The 22,861-nt window shown below is 40.0% G+C and overlaps 1 protein-coding gene across 1 annotated transcript; it reads right to left on the minus strand.

Annotated features, from left to right (window-relative positions):
• Positions 1–13,246: 13,246 nt before the first annotated feature.
• On the minus strand, positions 13,247–16,175 carry LOC137012311 (uncharacterized). The gene is made up of 5 exons (XM_067375435.1): positions 16,066–16,175; positions 14,812–14,949; positions 14,183–14,618; positions 13,986–14,094; positions 13,247–13,399 (listed from the first exon to the last, which is right to left on the minus strand). Exons 1-5 carry the CDS (start codon positions 16,151–16,153, stop codon positions 13,247–13,249), a joined length of 924 nt encoding a protein of 307 aa, XP_067231536.1. The 5' UTR covers positions 16,154–16,175.
• Positions 16,176–22,861: the final 6,686 nt, after the last annotated feature.

Consider the following 22,861-nt stretch of genomic DNA (forward strand, 5'->3'; position numbering starts at 1 on the left):
GTTTGACCTATGTCTATAAATATGACCCTTCTTCCTGAATAAATCTGAGAATGCTTTGTACCACTCTTGATCTGTGTCTGCATGGTCATTCTCCCGAGGCCTTGCGCTGCTGCTGCTGCCACACATCACAGGGGTTGAGGCGCCTGTTTCTTAACTGATGACTGGAATTACAAATATTCTACCTATTATTGAGATTTTGATCTAACAGTTTGGGGGCTCGTCCGGGATATTCCCAAGAAACACAGGACTGGGGGACTGAGAGGTCATCCTTCATCACAGGTGAGTTGTTTTTTAATAATTTCCTGTGGTGGTAGGATTGATTGAACTCATCCAATAATAGGTAGTTATCCTTGGGTGCAGCTCTAAGAGTTATTCCAGGAAGATTTGTCTGTAAGGGTACTGTTTAAACCTGGTAAATATTTTGGTAATCCCTCCATGCGAGGAAGATCCGTGCAGATCAGATAAGAATAAAATGTCTTTTTTTTTTTTTCAAAAAATGTCTTTATTCAATTTGTTTCTTATGCTCCAAACAATGCAATGACCTAAAAAAAAAAAAACACACAAAAAATTCGCGTTGTCAGGAGAATATGAAAACTATTGTAGTTATCTAAACATCCCAGAAACCCATACCCCACACACAATCGATTTAAACTGTAGCAGGTATTTCATAAGGTCAGAAAACTAGGGATTCTATATATATTAAAAACAGAATTTATTCTAAAACTAAGAGACAAATCATATTTTTCACTGAAAGGAATGATGCTGATTATATTATATAAAAATATAACTAGAAGACATATTTAAGTGGTAATTTTCATAGTATTACTGTTTTTACTGTATTTTTCATCAAATAAATTCAGCTTTGGTGATCATAAGAGATTTCTTTTAAAAACACTTAATCTACCTTGTTTTACCAAATTCTGAGGCAAAATTGCACACATTTTCCATGGAGAAAGGAATGCACTGTGTCATTGAAAATCATTCCAACATGGCAGATGAATAAAGGAAATTGTTAATTATAACTAAACCTGGGCCTGTATGTATAAATCTTCTCAGAAATGCTCTTAAGAATAATCTTAAGTTTTGACTTAAGTTTAAAAAAATTCTTAGTAAAGAGTAGGAGACTTTTATAAAGAAGCTAAAAGCAACTTTCAGTAAAGTATAAGACGGATTCTTAAGTGCTGATTTAAAGGTGCCATCAAATTGAAAATTGAATTTACCTCGGCATAGTTGAATAACAAGAGTTCAGTACATGGAAGTGACATACAGTGAGTCTCGAACTCCATTGTTTCCTCCTTCTTATATAAATATCATTTGTTTAAAAGACCTCCGAAGAACAGGCGAATCTCAACATGTTACGTAACAGTCGGGGTGTATGCCCCCAATATTTGCATATGCCAGCCCATGTTCCCAACATTATGAAAGGCATTAGACAAGGGCAGCCAGTATTAATGTCTGGATGTGCACAGCTGAATCATCAGACTAGGTAAGCAAGCAAGAACAATAGCGAAAAATGGCAGATGGAGCAATAATAACTGACATGATCCATGATTACATGATATTTTCAGTGATATTTGTAAATTGTCCTTCTAAATGTTTCGTTAGCATGTTGCTAATGTACTGTTAAATGTGGTTAAAGTTACCATCATTTCTTACTGTATTCACTGAGACAAGAGCCATCGCTATTTTCATTTTTAAACACTTGCAGTCTGTATAATGCATAAACACAACTTCATTCTTTATAAATCTCTCCAACAGTGTGTAATTTTAGCTTTAGCCACGGAGCACTATCAAACTCATTCAGAATCAAATGTAAACATCCAAATAAACATTGTACTTACGCGATTAGACACGTTGCATGACAAACACTTTGTAAAGATCCATTTTGAGGGTTATATTAGCTGTGTGAACTTTGTACATGCACTGTTTAAGGCAAGCGCGAGCTCCGTGGGCGGGGAGCGTGAGCATTTAAAGGGGCCGCAGCCTCATATTTAATGATGCCCCAAAAAATTAATTAAAAAAAATCTATGGGGTATTTTGAGCTGAAACTTCACAGACACAGGGGACACCTTAGACTTATATTACATCTTTTAAAAAGATGTTCTACAGCACCTTTAAGTGTTGTGAACTAAGGACTACAATGATGTCAACTTAAAATGGCCACCCTTAACCTCTGAATCAGCCAATAGTGAGCCTGGAATGGTGAAGTCACAGCAACACAATACCAATAATTTAAGGTTATTAATGTAATTAAAATTTATAACATTATTTAAAATTATTTTTGGCCAGGCTGTCATACAAAGAAATTATAAACACACGCAAAAACAGAACAAAACTAATGAAACATTAAAAACTGATTATGTTGTAGTCAATGTCATATTTTAAAACATTTAAATAATATAAACAAAAATATAAATATTTTCCTCATATTTTGATGGTTTAAGCAAAATTGTTTGCGATTAACAATAAACTTTTCTTTGTATTTACTCTTGTGTACTGTATGTTAATTTTTTGTTCTTCCTTGTCGTTCGCTCATCATCTGCGCTTTATTTTTCATGAAGCATTTTGCTGCATGTCAGCTGTGATAAACAGACATCCACTCTCATTGTGTGTGTAACAGAGGCCAGACAGTGAGAGTTTTGCAGGTAAACTACTGCTAGAGAATGAGGTGTTTAACGTCATTGATAGTGCATATGCCTTGCATGCCAGCAGTGATCAGGCCAGAGTTCGAGACCGAGCAGGGTGATTAGTATTGGAGTGTGAGTTTTGGAGGCAGCGCAATGTTTGTTTGGGTTGATTTCAAACATCAAAAGTGTTCAACAACGAATTTGAGAAATCGCATACAGCACCTTTTAAATGTATTAAAATGCATTAAACATATTAATTATTGTTTAAGTAATATTGATTACATTTATTAAAAGTTATTAAATGGTTTCTTAGGTCATTTACAAAAAGAATTGACAACCAAATTTATTTTATCAACTCCATGTCATCATATAACTCCAATACAGCATATCTTCATTGGAAAGCGTGTGTCTCCTCTTCTCTGCTGCCATCTTGTTACTCTTAACTAGGTTAATAGACCTCTACAGCTCTCTTGAATAATTTAGGAGATAAGACCTAGTCTTGACACTTAGGAACCTTTATGAATCATACTTATTCTTAAATCTAAGAATAAGAGGGAAATTAGATTCTTAGAATTTTGACACACTTAAGACTAAAATTTTACTCTGAGTGGCTTTATATATACATACCCAGGTCTGAGGTCCTGAGTTCTGTCTATGTAAGTGCGGAGAGCACATACTGGACAAAGCAGCGCCAGGGCTGGGTCTGCCTCCTTCATGGGCAGCGCTTGCAAGTTCACCACCTAATCCATCAAAGGCGTGTTGAAAACTTTGGGAACGTATCCAGGCTGGGGTCTCAAGATAACGTGAGAGTCAGACGGCCGATTTCCAGGCACGCTTCGCTTTGTCAATGCAAAAAGCCTGTAGGTCCCCAACCCTCTTAACTGAAGCCAAAGCCGTCAGGAGCACAGTTTTCAGTGATAAAAAAACTCAACTCAACTGAAAGCAAGGGTTCAAAGGGAGCTCTCTGAAAAGCGGATAGAACCACGAGAGGTCCCAAGAGGGAACTTGTGGAGGGCGAGGCGGATTAAGCCCTCTAGCCCCCCTCAGGAACCTGATGACCAGGTCGTGCTTCCCAAAGGACTTACCTTTAAGTACCTAAGGACTTACCAAAGGACTCAAAAAGGTCATGGTGAGCTGTAATCACAGCCACATAAACCTTAAGGAAGGAAGAAGACAGTCCTCGGTCTAACCATTCTTGGAGAAAGGAAAGCACTAAGCTGATCAGGCATTTCCAGGGTTTCTCTTGACAAGAAGAACACCAAGTGACAAAGCGGTTCCACTTCAAGGTGCACGCTTGTCTGGTAGACAAGGCTCTTGCCGAAGTGATGGTAGCTGCCACCTGAGGTGGTAAGGTACCTAAACCTTCCGTGTCCCGTCCAGGAGCCACACACGTAGGTTCCAAAGATCAGGACACGGGTGCCAGAGGGTGCCCCGTCTCTGAGAAAGAAGGTCCTTCCTCAGAGGGATAGGCCAAGGAGGGGCTGTCACGAGGAGCTTCAGTTCAGAGAACCAGGTACGGCCGGGCCAATAAGGGGCAACCACGAGGACCTGCTCCTCGTCCTCCCTGATCTTGCACAGTGTCTGTGCGAGAAGGCTCACTGGGGGAAACACATACCTGCGTAGGCCCTGCAGCCAGCTGTGCGCCAGTGCATCTGAGCCGAGAATGCCCTCAGTCAGGGAGTAAAACAGCTGGCAGTGGGAATTGTCTGCTGAAGCAAACAGGTCTACCTGGGCGTCTCCGAAGTGTTCCCAAATCAGCTGGACCGACTGGGGATGCAGTCTCCATTCTCCGGGGCGGGACTGCTGTCGTGAGAGCTTGTCGGCTGCACGATTGAGTCGGCCCGGAATGTGAATGGCACAAAGCGACCTCAGATGCTCCTGACTCCACAAAAGGAGATGGCGAGCAGCATGCGGTGGGAGAAATGACAGCCGCTGCGGAAGCCATATGCCCCAGGAGCCTCTGAAATAGATCCAGTGGAACCGCTCTCTTGCCGTTGAACTGACTCTTGAACTGGCAATTCAGCAGAGACTGCGCTCGCTCGCTCGTAAGCTGTGCGTATATGGCGACCGAGTCCATTTCCATACCGAGAAAAGAGATCCTCTGCAAAGGGGAGAGTTTGCTTTTTTTTTCCAAGTTCCCTGTGCTCGCACAACCGATCTCTAGAAATAGACAGTCATCGAGGTAGTTGCAGACACCTTGCAGTTCCCTCCGCAACCTTCGTAAAGACGCGGGAAGATGGGAGAACTTTGTACTGATATGCCTTCCCCTCGAAAGCGAACCGAAGAAACGGTCTGTGTAAAGGAAGAATGGACATATGAAAGTACGTGTCCTTCCCCCTCCTACGGGGGAAGGAGCGGTCCTGCTTCCGTCACCTCCGACTCCAGGTCGCCCGTCTCAGGAATGCCGCTTCTTGGCCTGACGTTTGGCAGGCGGAGGGGCAGAGATGGGCTGCCTGCGCTGCTTTCCCGCGACCATCTCCTCGCTGCGGCCAAGGTGAAGGCTGTTGCTGTAACCCAATTTCTCTGACATAACGTCCAATGGGACCAACTGAAAGGGAATGAGACTGACAGATGGCAACAGTTGGAGTTAAAAAAAAATCATTTGTGTTTTACTCAAGTCACCTACATGTTGGATGCCCTGGAGGTAAGCAGATAAACAATTCATTTTTGGGTGAACCATCTCATTAATGGTTGAGTGGCTTTATACATACAGGCCCTGGACTTTGCCATATATTTGTGTGCATGCTGTGGATTTAAGTGACTAGTATGGTGTTAGCACCATGCTACCATCAAATTCCATTTAAAATCATTAGTCTTGTGCTCGTCACGTTTAACCATTATTGCCTATGTAGTGCGTTAAAAAAAAATCAAAATCATGAGATGGCTGATTTGGGTCAACGGTTAACAGTAAGGCAGCTCACCATGAGCTTCACTTTAATCAAAGAAGAAAAACCTGCATGTGAGAAATGTGGCAAGACTATGATTCTCTAGATGGGTTTTTCAGACAGATGTCTGGAGGTCTTTGTGGAAAGAAATGTAGTTTTGGCATGTGTCGATGCTCGGCCATGGGTCTTCCTCAGAAATCAATGTGCCTGACTATCCTTCTCTGCCTTCCGTTTCTCATCTCAGGAGTGACATTACCCACACATCCCTCAGCCTGTGCTTTTTCCTCATCTCCACAAGAGGGAGTGCTCTTTGCCACTTTCCAGTGGCGTAACCATAAAGCAAGGGTTTATATTGTGATTTCTTTCTGGCAGAGCAATGAAGCAGTTTTTGGTACCAAAAAAACCAAGCAGAACGACATTTCACTAAACCATTTATTTGGTGATAAACATTACGGCTGACATTGGCCATCACATCGTCCTTCACAGTCATGTCTGTGGCCTTGTCCTTTTCCACCATGTCCGCGACCTAGTCCGTGTCCGCGACCTAGTCCAAGACCTTGTCCGCGTTTGTCGTCGTCGTCATCACCACCACCACCACCTCGAGGGGGAGTTTGAGGACAGGGCTCGGCGGGAGGCTTGGGCGGCTCGGCGGGAGGCTTCACTGGAGGCTTGGGCGGCTCGGCGGGAGGCTTCACTGGAGGCTTGGGCGGCTCGGCGGGAGGCTTCACTGGAGGCTTGGGCGGCTCGGCGGGAGGCTTCACTGGAGGCTTGGGCGGCTCGGCGGGAGGCTTCACTGGAGGCTTGGGCGGCTCGGCGGGAGGCTTCACTGGAGGCTTGGGCGGCTCGGCGGGAGGCTTCACTGGAGGCTTGGGCGGCTCGGCGGGAGGCTTCACTGGAGGCTTGGGCGGCTCGGCGGGAGGCTTCACTGGAGGCTTGGGCGGCTCGGCGGGAGGCTTCACTGGAGGCTTGGGCGGCTCGGCGGGAGGCTTCCCTGTGGATACAGATGATCAGTCCATTAAGCAGCATTCCATCTCATATGGAGCACAAAACATACAAAAGCATGAATAAAAACACTTGCTTAACTTTGTAAAGCCATGCTGTGCTTGAAACCATATTATGGGCTGAATTCAGGTCGTTTTGTCATCATATGATGACAAAACCCAAACACTAAACAATACATATACCTGTATATGGAGGCATACACTGACGTCCACATCCATTGCTGCAGCATTTCTCATTGTTCGGACAGTCGAAGTCACAGGCACACAACTCTCCACAATTTTTCCCTCCAGATGTCTTGCTTGGACACTCTCCTGGCTTTGCTGTTATACAGACATGACAGAGAAACCCATGAATGCTGAATGTTACTCATGGTTTAAAAAATAAAAAGTTGGAAGTTGTCAAAAGATGAGAGTAGGCGTTTACAAGAACACACTAGTTCATCCTTTGTAAGATTCATGTTTGGTTCAATGCGTTACTCGTTATCTTCCGATTTGTGAAAGTTACTAGCAATTTCTGTGTGGAAACTTGTTTATGCACCATTTTCAGCACGTTTCTTTTGGAAGTCCTATAGAATCCATTGTTAGATGAACCTGACTGAAAACAGGCGGCATGCACACAGGTTCACGGTCAGAGCGACAGAACAGGCTCAATCAGAAGTACGTTTACGGAACAGCACGACCCTCAGCATCGGCGGACACTGACCAGACACTTCAATTCAAGACGATAGTTAGGGAAGACCAGAGAGTGCAGTAATTGTTTGGCAACACTTTACAATAAGGTTCATTAGTTAACTACATTAGTTAACATGAACTAATGAATTGCACTTCTACAGCATTTATCTTTGTTCATGTAAATTTCAGCATTTACTAATACAGATTATTAAAATCTTGTTAACATTAGTTAATGCACTGTGAACTAACATGAACAATGAACTGTATTCTCATTAAATACAGTAATGCATTACTCATGGTTAGTTCATACCCTAACTAGTTTAATAAACTTTATTGTAAAGTGTTACAGTTTGTTTCAGTCAGGGGTTTTGCAATAAGTCTCAAACTTGACAATATTCACATATTTATCTGCTTCTAGTCAAGTATATAAGTCACCAGCATTGGACAATGACACCATTTTCTTCTAGAGCTGCTGTACAACCAAAGGCATGTTCCTGCTATCACTGCAGAGCGGTCCTGAAACAATCTGCATTGTAAAAAGCACTATATAAAAATAGTGGTGGCTTGACTAAACTGTCATTTAGTTTCCAACACAGAGCGATTACAACCTACCCACTACTGGTAGTGGGTGTAATAGGAGCACAAGGCTGATAAAATATACTGTTGTAACTAAATGTACTATACGTGTTTAAAAAAAAAAGTCGTGTAAGGCACTCAGTTACGCATTTCTTCAGACTGTGAAATCAAGTTAAAAGATCTTCTCACCTACTGCGACTCCAGCGTCTGTTGTGCTCAAACATGCAGACAGACACAACAAAACAGCACTCAACGAGCAGAACACTCGAGCTGTCATCCTCTCGACCGGCGAGCTCACAATGAACTCTGCTAGAAAACGCACTGAATTAGTGAGTCACTCGTTTTTAAAGATCCAAGGAGGTCTGGGCAACTCCAGCCCTGACGAAACTCACCTGCATCTAACTTTCTATCCTGAAGACCTTGATTAGCTTGTTCAGGTGTGTTTGATTTGGGTTGGGGGAGCGGAGCGATGCGTTCACGCCAGATCTCGTAATAATTATCACAGGCTAATTAACCCATTTCAGCCCACCGGCAACTATAGTTGTAATTTTACTTTTGTAAGTATTTTTTCTAGATGTTATCCATGTCTCAATGACATACAAGAACACAACCAAATAAAGGATTTCAAGAACCAAAAAAAAAAGGTACTTGACTTCCTTCCTGCAACATGTGGATGTCAACTTCCTTCCCCAACTTCCAGGAAGCATGTCTAAGGCAAACTCTCCCAAAAAATGTAATTTGCATGTTACTAATAAGTATTTTTTTTTTTTAAATCTATATAATCATGAAGGTCTCTAGAATCATCCAAACAAAACAAATCTTACAAGATGTATGGTTTTTTTTGTCAAAAGTCCAAGTGGCAACTATAGTTGCCGGTGCATCATTGGGAAATGGGGTATACTGTGTTAATAGCTTAATTAGTCAAGGCTATTGGTCTTGTTTAGTGCTTTTTTTCTTTCATAATATCCCACCTATAGCATAACTTAACCCTTTATCTGGCATCTTTGCTGTACAGCTTAATTTGATAGTGATGGACGCACTTCGATTGCATGTGAGAAATACGGTGTTGTCTTGCATGTTAAGTGCTTCAAGTAATTTCATGCAGACCACTAAAACTCTACCCAAGAGACATAGAAAAGGGGAGCGGGAAGGACACATATGACATAACTTCCTATTCTGAATGTCTTTTAAAAGAAATTGTCTGTATGCACTGTTGTTTGTTTGTTTGTTTGTTATATGTGACCCTGGACCACAAAACCTGTCATAGAGGGCAATTTGAAAGTAAAAAAAGCTGAAGGCAATGCATATTGATACATATATATATATACATAACTGGCATACATTTTGATATATTTCTGGTAGAAAATTTACATTATCTTCATGGAACATGATCTTTCCTAATGATTTTGGGAATAAAAGAAAAATCGCTATTTTAACCCATACAATGTGTTGTTGGCTATTGCTACAAATATACCCATGCAACTTATAACTGGTTTTGTGGTCAGGGTCACAAATAGATGTAAAATTTTCTTCAGTCTATTTATTTTTATTTATTTAATTTCATTTAAGTTTTTGATTCACAATGCCCTGTTGGGGGCAACTTAATGGGCTGCACTTTGTTCTGCACTGTTTTCCACCACTTTAAAACAAATGGATTTGTTGTGTTTTTATATTCAAGAGATTATAAGCTAGATGCAGCTTTTTGGGGTTTGCATCGAATGTTCTTTGACTTTAATACATAATAAATGTGTTTATGAATAGAGATTGATCTGTTCAAAGTCATTGTATTGAGTTAGATGCCAAATGTTCTCCTCCTAATTCAAATTTAGCAATGGAAGGGTGCTTACAACATATTTACCCATATTTGCACATTCAAATATGATTTTTAAGGGGAAAAAAAAAAAAAAAAAACTGGGGAAAATAAATGCATAACATGTTCACATGGGACACTATTAACACAACTATATGCATGAAACCATTCAGGAAAAGATGGCCACAAATGGGTTAAGAGATGATCAAGCGTTTCTATGGCAACAATATTAACAGAGGCAATAGTTTGGAGGTAATAGTGCAAATGAAAAGTATAATATGCAAGTCAGAATTTGAGGATGTGAACGGCTCCAAGTATACAGTATGGACGTGTGAGTGGAAAGAGAAGAAACTGCAGATACTGCATCAGCATACAGTATGGGATTTGCTTTTAATTCATCATGAATCTGAGTGGTGAAGTAGTGCTCTTATCATCTGTATAGAAGCCTGCAAGGGTGAAGTCACAGCAGCACAACACCAATAATTTAATGTTATTATAAAAAAATATATAATTGAAAAGACACTGAATCTTTTTGATATTTTAATTTATTTTTAAAATAGCTTTGCATTGTGCAAAATAATGACAAGTCAGTGTGGAATCTTTTTCTATTGATGTATGTCTCCTCATTTACAGTTAGAGCAATGATGTGAACATGAAGTCCATCAATGGCCCCAACAACTCCAGGAAAGCCCACTATCAACATAAAAGTGGCTTGCTTTTGCCACATGGTTTGATTGTCAGTTGGAAATTCAATGAACTGACATAAAGTAGTGACCAAATGCGATGTCCAGCCATTAGAAAATGGACATCTTCAAACTTAATTCACATATTTTAAAAGATGTAAGCATATTGTGTAGCTTGGAGACAATTGTTTCATGTGTGATAATGAAATGAAATTTCAGATTATTTCAGATTCTTTTTTTGCCAGGCTGTCATACAAAGAAATTATGAGCACATGCAAAAACAAGAGAGAACCAATGAAATATTAAAAACTGATTATGTTGTAGTCAAAGTCATATTTTACAAATGTAAATAATATAAACAAAAATAAAAATATTTTCCTCATATTTTGATGGTTTAAGCAAAATTGTTTGCAATTAACAAGAAACTTTTTTGTATTTACTCTTGTGTACTGTATGTTCATTTTTTGTGCTTCCTTGTCGTTCGCTCATCATCTGCGCTTTATTTTTCGTGAAGCATTTTGCTGCCCGTCAGCTGTGATAAACAGACATCCACTCTCATTGTGTGTGTAACAGAGGCCAGACAGTGAGAGTTTTGCAGGTAAACTACTGCACACCGACGCCCGCTAGAGAATGAGGTGTTTAACGTCATTGATAGTGCATATGCCTTGCATGCCAGCAGTGATCAGGCCAGAGTTCGAGACCGAGCAGGGTGATTAGTATTGGAGTGTGAGTTTTGGAGGCGGCGCAATGTTTGTTTGGGTTGATTTCAAATATCAACAGTGTTCAACGACGAATTTGAGAAATCGCATACAGCACCTTTTACATGTATTAAAATGCATTAAACATATTAAGTAATATTTATTACATTTATTACATTTATTTAAAGTTATTAAATGGTTTCTTAGGTCAGTTTCAAAAAGAATTGACAATCAAGTTTATTTTATCAACTCAATGTCATCATATAACTCCAATACAGCATATCTTCATTGGAAAGCGCGTCTCCTCTTCTCTGCTGCCATCTTGTTACTCTTAACTAGGTTAATAGACCTCTATAGCTCTCTTAAATAATTTAGGAGATAAGACCTAGTCTTGACAGATTGAAGAATAAGTATGATTCATAAAGGTTCCTAAGAATAAGAGGGAAATTAGATTCTTAGAATTTTGACACACTTAAGACTAAAATTTTACTCTGAGTGGCTTTATACATACGTACCCAGGTCTGAGGTCCTGAAGCACTGAGTTCTGTCTATGTAAGCGCGGAGAGCACATACTGGACAAAGCAGCGCCAGGGCTGGGTCTGCCTCCTTCATGGGCAGCGCTTGCAAGTTCACCACCTAATCCATCAAAGGCGTGTTGAAAACTTTGGGAACGTATCCAGGCCGGGGTCTCAAGATAACGTGAGAGTCAGACGGCCGATTTCCAGGCACGCTTCGCTTTGTCAATGCAAAAAGCCTGCAGGTCCCCAACCCTCTTAACTGAAGCCAAAGCCGTCAGGAGCACAGTTTTCAGGGATAAAAAAAAAACTCAACTCAACTGAAAGCAAGGGTTCAAAGGGAGCTCTCTGAAAAGCGGATAGAACCACGAGAGGTCCCAAGAGGGAACTTGTGGAGGGCGAGGCGGATTAAGCCCTCTAGCCCCCCTCAGGAACCTGATGACCAGGTCGTGCTTCCCAAAGGACTTACCTTTAAGTACCTAAGGACTTACCAAAGGACTCAACAAGGTCATGGTGAGCTGTAATCACAGCCACATAAACCTTAAGGATGGAAGAAGACAGTCCTCGGTCTAACCATTCTTGGAGAAAGGAAAGCACTGAGCTGATCAGGCATTTCCAGGGTTTCTCTTGACAAGAAGAACACCAAGTGACAAAGAGGTTCCACTTCAAGGTGCACGCTTGCCTGGTAGACAAGGCTCTTGCCGAAGTGATGGTAGCTGCCACCTGAGGTGGTAAGGTACCTAAACCTTCCGTGTCCCGTCCAGGAGCCACACACGTAGGTTCCAAAGATCAGGACGCGGGTGCCAGAGGGTGCCCCGTCTCTGAGAAAGAAGGTCCTTCCTCAGAGGGATAGGCCAAGGAGGGGCTGTCACGAGGAGCTTCAGTTCAGAGAACCAGGTACGGCCGGGCCAATAAGGGGCAACCAGGAGGACCTGCTCCTCGTCCTCCCTGATCTTGCACAGTGTCTGTGCGAGAAGGCTCACTGGGGGAAACACATACCTGCGTAGGCCCTGCAGCCAGCTGTGCGCCAGTGCATCTGAGCCGAGAATGCCCTCAGTCAGGGAGTAAAACAGCTGGCAGTGGGAATTGTCTGCTGAAGCAAACAGGTCTACCTGGGCGTCTCCGAAGTGTTCCCAAATCAGCTGGACCGACTGGGGATGCAGTCTCCATTCTCCGGGGCGGGACTGCTGTCGTGAGAGCTTGTCGGCTGCACGATTGAGTCGGCCCGGAATGTGAATGGCACAAAGCGACCTCAGATGCTCCTGACTCCACAAAAGGAGATGGCGAGCAGCATGCGGTGGGAGAAATGACAGCCGCTGCGGAAGCCATATGCCCCAGGAGCCTCTGAAATAGATCCAGTGGAACCGCTCTCTTGCCGTTGAACTGACTCTTGAACTGGCAATTCAGCAGAGACTGCGCTCGCTCGCTCGTAAGCTGTGCGTATATGGCGACCGAGTCCATTTCCATACCGAGAAAAGAGATCCTCTGCAAAGGGGAGAGTTTGCTTTTTTTTTCCAAGTTCCCTGTGCTCGCACAACCGATCTCTAGAATTAGCCAGTCATCGAGGTAGTTGAAGACACCTTACAGCTCCCTCCGCAACCTTCGTAAAGACGCGGGAAGATGGGAGAACTTTGTACTGATATGCCTTCCCCTCGAAAGTGAACCGAAGAAACGGTCTGTGTAAAGGAAGAATGGACATATGAAAGTACGTGTCCTTCCCCCTCCTACGGGGGAAGGAGCGGTCCTGCTTCCGTCACCTCCGACTCCAGGTCGCCCGTCTCAGGAATGCCGCTTCTTGGCCTGACGTTTGGCAGGCGGAGGGGCAGAGATGGGCTGCCTGCGCTGCTTTCCCACAACCATCTCCTCGCTGCGGCCAAGGTGAAGGCTGTTGCTGTAACCCAATTTCTCTGACATAACGTCGAATGGGACCGACTGAAAGGGAATGAGACTGACAGATGGCAACAGTTGGAGTTAAAAAAAAATCATTTGTGTTTTACTCAAGTCACCTACATGTTGGATGCCCTGGAGGTAAGCAGATAAACAATTCATTTTTGGGTGAACCATCTCATTAATGGTTGAGTGGCTTTATACATACAGGCCCTGGACTTTGCCATATATGTGTTCACGCTGTGGATTTAAGTGACTAGTATGGTGTTAGCACCATGCTACCATCAAATTCCATTTAAAATCATTAGTCTTGTGCTCGTCACGTTTAACCATTATTGCCTATGTAGTGCGTTAAAATCAAAATCATGAGATGGCTGATTTGGGTCAACGGTTAACAGTAAGGCAGCTCACCATGAGCTTCACTTTAATCAAAGAAGAAAAACCTGCATGTGAGAAATGTGGCAAGACTATGATTCTCTAGATGGGTTTTTCAGACAGATGTCTGGAGGTCTTTGTGGAAAGAAATGTAGTTTTGGCATGTGTCGATGCTCGGCCATGGGTCTTCCTCAGAAATCAATGTGCCTGACTATCCTTCTCTGCCTTCCGTTTCTCATCTCAGGAGTGACATTACCCACACATCCCTCAGCCTGTGCTTTTTCCTCATCTCCACAAGAGGGAGTGCTCTTTGCCACTTTCCAGTGGCGTAACCATAAAGCAAGGGTTTATATTGTGATTTCTTTCTGGCAGAGCAATGAAGCAGTTTTTGGTACCAAAAAAACCAAGCAGAACGACATTTCACTAAACCATTTATTTGGTGATAAACATTACGGCTGACATTGGCCATCACATCGTCCTTCACAGTCATGTCTGTGGCCTTGTCCTTTTCCACCATGTCCGCGACCTAGTCCGTGTCCGCGACCTAGTCCAAGACCTTGTCCGCGTTTGTCGTCATCGTCGTCGTCATCACCACCACGAGGGGGAGTTTGAGGACAGCTTCCGCCACACACTGGAGGCTTGGGCGGCTCGGCAGCAGGGTTCACTGGAGGCTTGGGCGGCTCGGCAGCAGGGTTCACTGGAGGCTTGGGCGGCTCGGCGGGAGGCTTCACTGGAGGCTTGGGCGGCTCGGCGGGAGGCTTCACTGGAGGCTCGGCGGGAGGCTTCACTGGAGGCTTGGGCGGCTCGGCGGGAGGCTTCACTGGAGGCTTCACTGGAGGCTCGGCGGGAGGCTTCACTGGAGGCTTGGGCGGCTCGGCGGGAGGCTTCACTGTGGATACAGATGATCAGTCCATTAAGCAGCATTCTATCTCATATAGAGCACAAAACATACAAAAGCATGAATAAAAACACTTGCTTAACTTTGTAAAGCCATGCTGTGCTTGAAACCATATTATGGGCTGAATTCAGGTCGTTTTGTCATCATATGACGACAAAACCCAAACACTAAACAATACATATACCTGTATATGGAGGCATACACTGACGTCCACATCCATTGCTGCAGCATTTCTCATTGTTCGGACAGTCGAAGTCACAGGCACACAACTCTCCACAATTTTTCCCTCCAGATGTCTTGCTTGGACACTCTCCTGGCTTTGCTGTTATACAGACATGACAGAGAAACCCATGAATGCTGAATGTTACTCATGGTTTAAAAAATAAAAAGTTGGAAGTTGTCAAAAGATGAGAGTAGGCGTTTACAAGAACACACTAGTTCATCCTTTGTAAGATTCATGTTTGGTTCAATGCGTTACTCGTTATCTTCCGATTTGTGAAAGTTACTAGCAATTTCTGTGTGGAAACTTGTTTATGCACCATTTTCAGCACGTTTCTTTTGGAAGTCCTATAGAATCCATTGTTAGATGAACCTGACTGAAAACAGGCGGCACGCACACAGGTTCACGGTCAGAGCGACAGAACAGGCTCAATCAGAAGTACGTTTACGGAACAGCACGACCCTCAGCATCGGCGGACACTGACCAGACACTTCAATTCAAGACGATAGTTAGGGAAGACCAGAGAGTGCAGTAATTGTTTGGCAACACTTTACAATAAGGTTCATTAGTTAACTACATTAGTTAACATGAACTAATGAATTGCACTTCTACAGCATTTATCTTTGTTCATGTAAATTTCAGCATTTACTAATACAGATTATTAAAATCTTGTTAACATTAGTTAATGCACTGTGAACTAACATGAACAATGAACTGTATTCTCATTAAATACAGTAATGCATTACTCATGGTTAGTTCATACCCTAACTAGTTTAATAAACTTTATTGTAAAGTGTTACAGTTTGTTTCAGTCAGGGGTTTTGCAATAAGTCTCAAACTTGACAATATTCACATATTTATCTGCTTCTAGTCAAGTATATAAGTCACCAGCATTGGACAATGACACCATTTTCTTCTAGAGCTGCTGTACAACCAAAGGCATGTTCCTGCTATCACTGCAGAGCGGTCCTGAAACAATCTGCATTGTAAAAAGCACTATATAAAAATAGTGGTGGCTTGACTAAACTGTCATTTAGTTTCCAACACAGAGCGATTACAACCTACCCACTACTGGTAGTGGGTGTAATAGGAGCACAAGGCTGATAAAATATACTGTTGTAACTAAATGTACTATACGTGTTTAAAAAAAAAAGTCGTGTAAGGCACTCAGTTACGCATTTCTTCAGACTGTGAAATCAAGTTAAAAGATCTTCTCACCTACTGCGACTCCAGCGTCTGTTGTGCTCAAACATGCAGACAGACACAACAAAACAGCACTCAACGAGCAGAACACTCGAGCTGTCATCCTCTCGACCGGCGAGCTCACAATGAACTCTGCTAGAAAACGCACTGAATTAGTGAGTCACTCGTTTTTAAAGATCCAAGGAGGTCTGGGCAACTCCAGCCCTGACGAAACTCACCTGCATCTAACTTTCTATCCTGAAGACCTTGATTAGCTTGTTCAGGTGTGTTTGATTTGGGTTGGGGGAGCGGAGCGATGCGTTCACGCCAGATCTCGTAATAATTATCACAGGCTAATTAACCCATTTCAGCCCACCGGCAACTATAGTTGTAATTTTACTTTTGTAAGTATTTTTTCTAGATGTTATCCATGTCTCAATGACATACAAGAACACAACCAAATAAAGGATTTCAAGAACCAAAAAAAAAAGGTACTTGACTTCCTTCCTGCAACATGTGGATGTCAACTTCCTTCCCCAACTTCCAGGAAGCATGTCTAAGGCAAACTCTCCCAAAAAATGTAATTTGCATGTTACTAATAAGTATTTTTTTTTTTTTAAATCTATATAATCATGAAGGTCTCTAGAATCATCCAAACAAAACAAATCTTACAAGATGTATGGTTTTTTTTGGCAAAAGTCCAAGTGTTAACTATAGTTGCCGGTGCATCATTGGGAAATGGGGTATACTGTGTTAATAGCTTAATTAGTCAAGGCTATTGGTCTTGTTTAGTGCTTTTTTTCTTTCATAATATCCCACCTATAGCATAACTTAACCCTTTATCTGGCATCTTTGCTGTACAGCTTAATTTGATAGTGATGGACGCACTTCGATTGCATGTGAGAAATACGGTGTTGTCTTGCATGTTAAGTGCTTCAAGAAATTTCATGCAGACCACTAAAACTCTACCCAAGAGACATAGAAAAGGGGAGCGGGAAGGACACATATGACATAACTTCCTATTCTGAATGTCTTTTAAAAGAAACTGTCTGTATGCACTGTTGTTTGTTTGTTTGTTTGTTATATGTGACCCTGGACCACAAAACCTGTCATAGAGGGCAATTTGAAAATAAAAAAAGCTGAAGGCAATGCATATTGATACATACATATATATATATATATATATATATATATATATATATATATATATATATATATATATATATATACATAACTGGCATACATTTTGATATATTTCTGGTAGAAAATTTACATTATCTTCATGGAACATGATCTTTCTTAATGATTTTGGGAATAAAAGAAAAATCGCTATTTTAACCCATACAATGTGTTGTTGGCTATTGCTACAAATATACCCATGCAACTTATAACTGGTTTTGTGGTCAGGGTCACAAATAGATGTAAAATTTTCTTCATTCTATTTATTTTTATTTATTTAATTTCATTTAAGTTTTTGATTCACAATGCCCTGTTGGGGGCAACTTAATGGGCTGCACTTTGTTCTGCACTGTTTTCCACCACTTTAAAACAAATGGATTTGTTGTGTTTTTATATTCAAGAGATTATAAGCTAGATGCAGCTTTTTGGGGTTTGCATCGAATGTTCTTTGACTTTAATACATAATAAATGTGTTTATGAATAGAGATTGATCTGTTCAAAGTCATTGTATTGAGTTAGATGCCAAATGTTCTCCTCCTAATTCAAATTTAGCAATGGAAGGGTGCTTACAACATATTTACCCATATTTGCACATTCAAATATGATTTTTAAGGGAAAAAAAAAAAAAAAAAAAACTGGGGAAAATAAATGCATAACATGTTCACATGGGACACTATTAACACAACTATATGCATGAAACCATTCAGGAAAAGATGGCCACAAATGGGTTAAGAGATGATCAAGCGTTTCTATGGCAACAATATTAACAGAGGCAATAGTTTGGAGGTAATAGTGCAAATGAAAAGTATAATATGCAAGTCAGAATTTGAGGATGTGAACGGCTCCAAGTATACAGTATGGACGTGTGAGTGGAAAGAGAAGAAACTGCAGATACTGCATCAGCATACAGTATGGGATTTGCTTTTAATTCATCATGAATCTGAGTGGTGAAGTAGTGCTCTTATCATCTGTATAGAAGCAGAAGTTAATGTGAGCAGAGAGCAGAGAGGTTATGAAATGGAAAATAGAAATGTGAAGTATTTGAATTGATTTAAAATAGAAATTTTAAACATTATATTTGCCTTTAATGTCTTTTTAAAAGTTAATGGCACATTTCTCACATTTGCAATGCAAAAAAAGGAGCATAATAAGGCACACCCCAATTAATAACATTCATTTGAAATGGAATGGATTCATGACTTTAACAAAAATATATTAGGATGGCACTAAATTGGTAAATATTTTGACATAGAGAAGCATAGACTTTCCACTAAGTTTTTTTTTAAAGTATTTAAAACTTTGAAATATAGAAAATCATGAAGAAATAAAGTAAAGGAGTCTTTATATATCTTCCATTTACTAACCCTAACCAACATTACCATGTTTACATGCTACACCTGACTTGTGGTGGGTGCGTAATTGTAAATGTCTCAGATCCTGAAAAAAAGTGACTGCTTTGCTCAGAGAAGCTGCAATCTCAGCTGTCATTCATGATGTCACATCCACATTTTTTACAGCATCAAATAACTAACTGTAACCAAACTTATTTAAAAAAAAATCCTAACACTTGAACTGACATCAGTGTACCTAAAATGACAAAACATCTTTGGAAAAAATGTATTTGAAATTTAATTTGATTGTTTAAGGGTTAGTTCACCCAAAATTGAAAATAATGTCATTAATTAATCATCCTCATGTCATTCCAAACCCGTAAGACCTTCGTTAATCTTCAGAACACAAATTAAGATATTTTTCATAAAATCCGATGGCTCAGTAAGGCCTGCATCTACAGCAGGATAATTAACACTTACAATGGCCAGAAAGCTACATAAGACGTATTTAAATCAGTTAATGTGACTACAGTGTTAGTGATGGGCGATTTCAAAACACTGCTTCATGAAGCTTTGGAGATTTACAATCTTGTGTTTCTAATCAGACGTTCGGAGCGTTAAAGTCATGTGATTTCAGTAAACAAGGCTTCGTTACATCATAAGTGTTTTGAAATTTCAATGGTTCACGTGAGTTTGACAGTTTGATTCATGCTCCGAACCACTGATTCGAAACAAAAGATTTGTAAAGCTTCGAAGCTTCATGAAGCAGTGTTTTGAAATCGCCCATCACTAGATATTGTTGAATAAAGTCGATATTTTGGGGTTTTTTTGGCGCACTAAAAGTATTCTTGTCACTTTATAATATTAAGGTTGAACCACTGTAGTCACATGAACTGTTTTAAATATGTCTTTAGTAGCTTTCTGGGCATCTGAAAGTGTTCATTATCTTGCTGGTGATACAGGCCTCTATGAGCCATCGTATTTTATCAAAAATATCTTGTGTTCTGAAGATGAACTAAGGTCTTACGGGTGTGGAACGACATGAGGGTGAGTAATAAATGACATTATTTTCATTTTTGGGTGAACTAACACGGATAATAGGAGGACTTGTGGATACAATTTGATACAGATGTATTTTCAGTGTAGACCAGAAAATTATGTTTTATTTTATCAGGCAGTTATAGAGAGCATAATTAAAAATGGTATAACGGTATAGTTTGGTAATGTTATGGTTTAAGCAAAGGCTAAGCTTGCGCTCCTGGTAAAATAACAATAGAGAAATGGAAACAACTGTCCCTTGAGACATTATATGAAAAGGGAAGCAGGGAATATACTTTTTTTTTTATTATTTAATATTTTTCTGAAGAGCATTTTTCTGAAAACAGTTAAACTGCTCAGGACAAACAATTGCCTCATGAATAACTATATATATATATATATATATATATATATATATATATATATATATATATATATATATATATATATATATATATATATATATATAAACAGTTGTTCATCCTCTAGTGTTGTGAAGTATTAAGAATCAAACGAATGTGAACTGAGTGAATTGGGTCATTTGTGTAAATTCAGTAATCAGGGAATAGTTATAAACAACTATTTGAATAAGCTGAATAATTGAGAGTGATTGTAAGTGTGATGATCATCTGAGCAATAGTGACCACAATTCACACCTTCAGTCAGTGAAGCCGCTCTCACAGCCATTCATGAGAGTTTAAATGCTGGGGAATATTCCCATCTTCCCACAGGAGAAGCAGCAGCAAGAAGGAGGAATTACTCCAGGAGAAACTACTGACATACTATTGTACAGATGGAGTTTGAGGAAGAACCCTGCAGAATAAAAGATGAAGATACAGAGGAACAAATAGTTTGGTGTCCATTCTTGATACTTCATTATTTACTGCTGGACATTTACAAAATCATAGGAGCAGTAAAATAATATTAACTATAAGAACAGATGAGTTTGGGAAAATACATTTATATTCATAGAGATGTTGCATTGTAGATGCATTTCTTGTATTTTCATATCTTATAGTTTGTTATTTTAAGATGAGTTGGTAAAATGCATCTGTGGTCATAAAGTAGTTGCCAAGATTTATTATAATGACAAAGTACTTTTAGGACCTAATAACCATAAATGAAATACCTGTGCATGGTTGCTTTCTGCTATTAGAATATGGATATGGTATGCTAAAAATTTAAGTATCTGTTAAATGACCAGTTGTACTTGCCCCCACACATCACATGGTTATTGACCTGTTAAAATAATTGGGGAATAGTCCCATCTTCCCACAGGAGAAGAAGCAAGCAGGAGGAATTACTCCAGGAGAAACTCCTGACTACTATTGTAAAGATGGAGTTTGATGAAGAATCCTGCAGAATAAAAGCTGAAAATACAGAGGAACAAATAGGTCAGTATCTTGATTCTTCATTAATAACTGGTATAAAACTAGGGATTACTTTTATTTCAGTCTTCAATTGTCTAATGTAATATGTTTGTTTTAGACCTGATGGAACAAAGTGAAGTGGAGCAGAAACACCATCAGTTTCAGAAACCTCAACAAAACACTCAAAGAAGAGGAGAGAAATGTTCATACACCTGCTCTCAGTGTGGAAAGAGACTTGCATATAAATCAAGCTGGAAGAAACATATGAGAATCCACAATGAAGAAAATCCCTTCACATGCCATCAGTGTGGAAAGAGCTTCACATGGGAAGAGGATCTCAAAAAACATCTGATGATTCACTCAGGAAGAAGATCATTTGGCTGTGATCAGTGTGACAAGACATTTATTTTGGTACCTGAAAAGACACATGAAAATTCATGCAGATGTGAAGTCTCATGTGTGTTCTGTTTGTGGAAAGAGTTTTTTCAATAATGAAGAGTTTAAAAAGCATGAGCTTATTCATTGTGGTGTAAAACCTTATATGTGCATTGACTGTGGGAAGAGCTTTATTTCATCCAGCATCTTAAAAAACACCAGAAAATTCATACTGGAGAGAAACCGTACAAAGGCTCACACTGTGGAAAGAGTTTTGCTCAGTCAGGAGACATGAAAGCTCACAAGAGAGTTCATACTGGAGAGAAGCAGCACCAGTGCTCTTCATGTGGGAAGTTTCAGCCAATCATCTAATCTACGGGCTCATAAGATAAAGCATTGCCCAATGTTGTCTAAGTGGGCAAAGTTCATACAAAAGTCCATATTCACACATAAAAGAGAAGATTAATTGAAATGCACATGGTCAATGTCTGTATAAGTAGTAAAGAGATTAACTATCTTTTACTTTACTTGTATTTTGGTCAATGATAAGATAAACATGAAATCTTCCTTAACAATTAAAGAATAATTTTACTGCCATGATTCTTCTTTTGAAGCAGATTCTGTGTAGTTTCATCATCAGAATAATTATCTGTGTGTTTCTATATGTAGTTAATGAAGTGAACATATAGCAGTACCATGTTTCTAGATGGCGTCATTTGTTGTCATCGTCAGTCATTTAAACGGTTCGTAGATCAAGAAACAGCTCTAAATCTGCTGTGAGGTATAGGCTGTCCATTTAAATCTTTGTGTAAGAATTCATTTAAAAGTCAGCATTCAGATCAGCTGTATGAATTATTAATTGTTTTTATTTTATACACCATGATGTGCTAACCAACCCCACATCTTTTTCTACATGATGTTAAAGGGATAGTTCACCAAAAAATTTAAATTCTGTCATTACTTATCTTCAGGTTGTTCTAAACTTGAATACATTTTTTTGTTCTGTTGAACACAAAGGAATATGTTTTAAAGAATGTGGAAAACTGAACAGTTCTGGGGCACCATTGACTTTCATAGTATTATTTTTTCCTACTATGGAAGTCAATGGTGCCCCAAAGCGGCCTGGTTACAAACTTTCTTCGAAATATCGTCCTTTGTGTTCAGCAGAACAAAGACATTTTTACAGGTTTAGAACAACTCGAGGGTGAGAACATGATGACAGAATTTTCATTTTTGGCTGAAATATCCCTTTAATCAGGCATCATAATTTATTAAAGGCATCTAAATCGTAAATTCAAATATATCTGCTTCCCATTAACAAACACTCATATATTTTAAATATATCTTTCAATTTTTTTATAACATAAATAGCCTACATACATGTAAATGAAATGAAAACAGACCAGATTTTCCTCTGAGTACTTCATTAACAAGAATGAATTGGCTATTTCCATTCAAATGAAATCAGTGTGTTCAGAATAACTTGCCACGATGTTGCTCTAGATGGCGCCATTTGTTTTCTTTCAATCACGTGATCTC

Source organism: Chanodichthys erythropterus, chromosome 22 (genome assembly GCF_024489055.1).
Source record: "Chanodichthys erythropterus isolate Z2021 chromosome 22, ASM2448905v1, whole genome shotgun sequence".
In the NCBI taxonomy this organism is placed as follows: domain Eukaryota; kingdom Metazoa; phylum Chordata; class Actinopteri; order Cypriniformes; family Xenocyprididae; genus Chanodichthys; species Chanodichthys erythropterus.

Coding starts and splice junctions, on each gene's coding strand:
- LOC137012311 (XM_067375435.1), bottom strand. CDS start 16,153: ATGACAGCTCGAGTGTTCTGCTCGTTGAGTGCTGTTTTGTTGTGTCTG. Junction 14,950..16,065: donor AGACGCTGGAGTCGCAGTAG/GTGAGAAGATCT, acceptor TCTGTATAACAG/CAAAGCCAGGAGAGTGTCCA. Junction 14,095..14,182: donor TGTGATGGCCAATGTCAGCC/GTAATGTTTATC, acceptor TTGCTCTGCCAG/AAAGAAATCACAATATAAAC.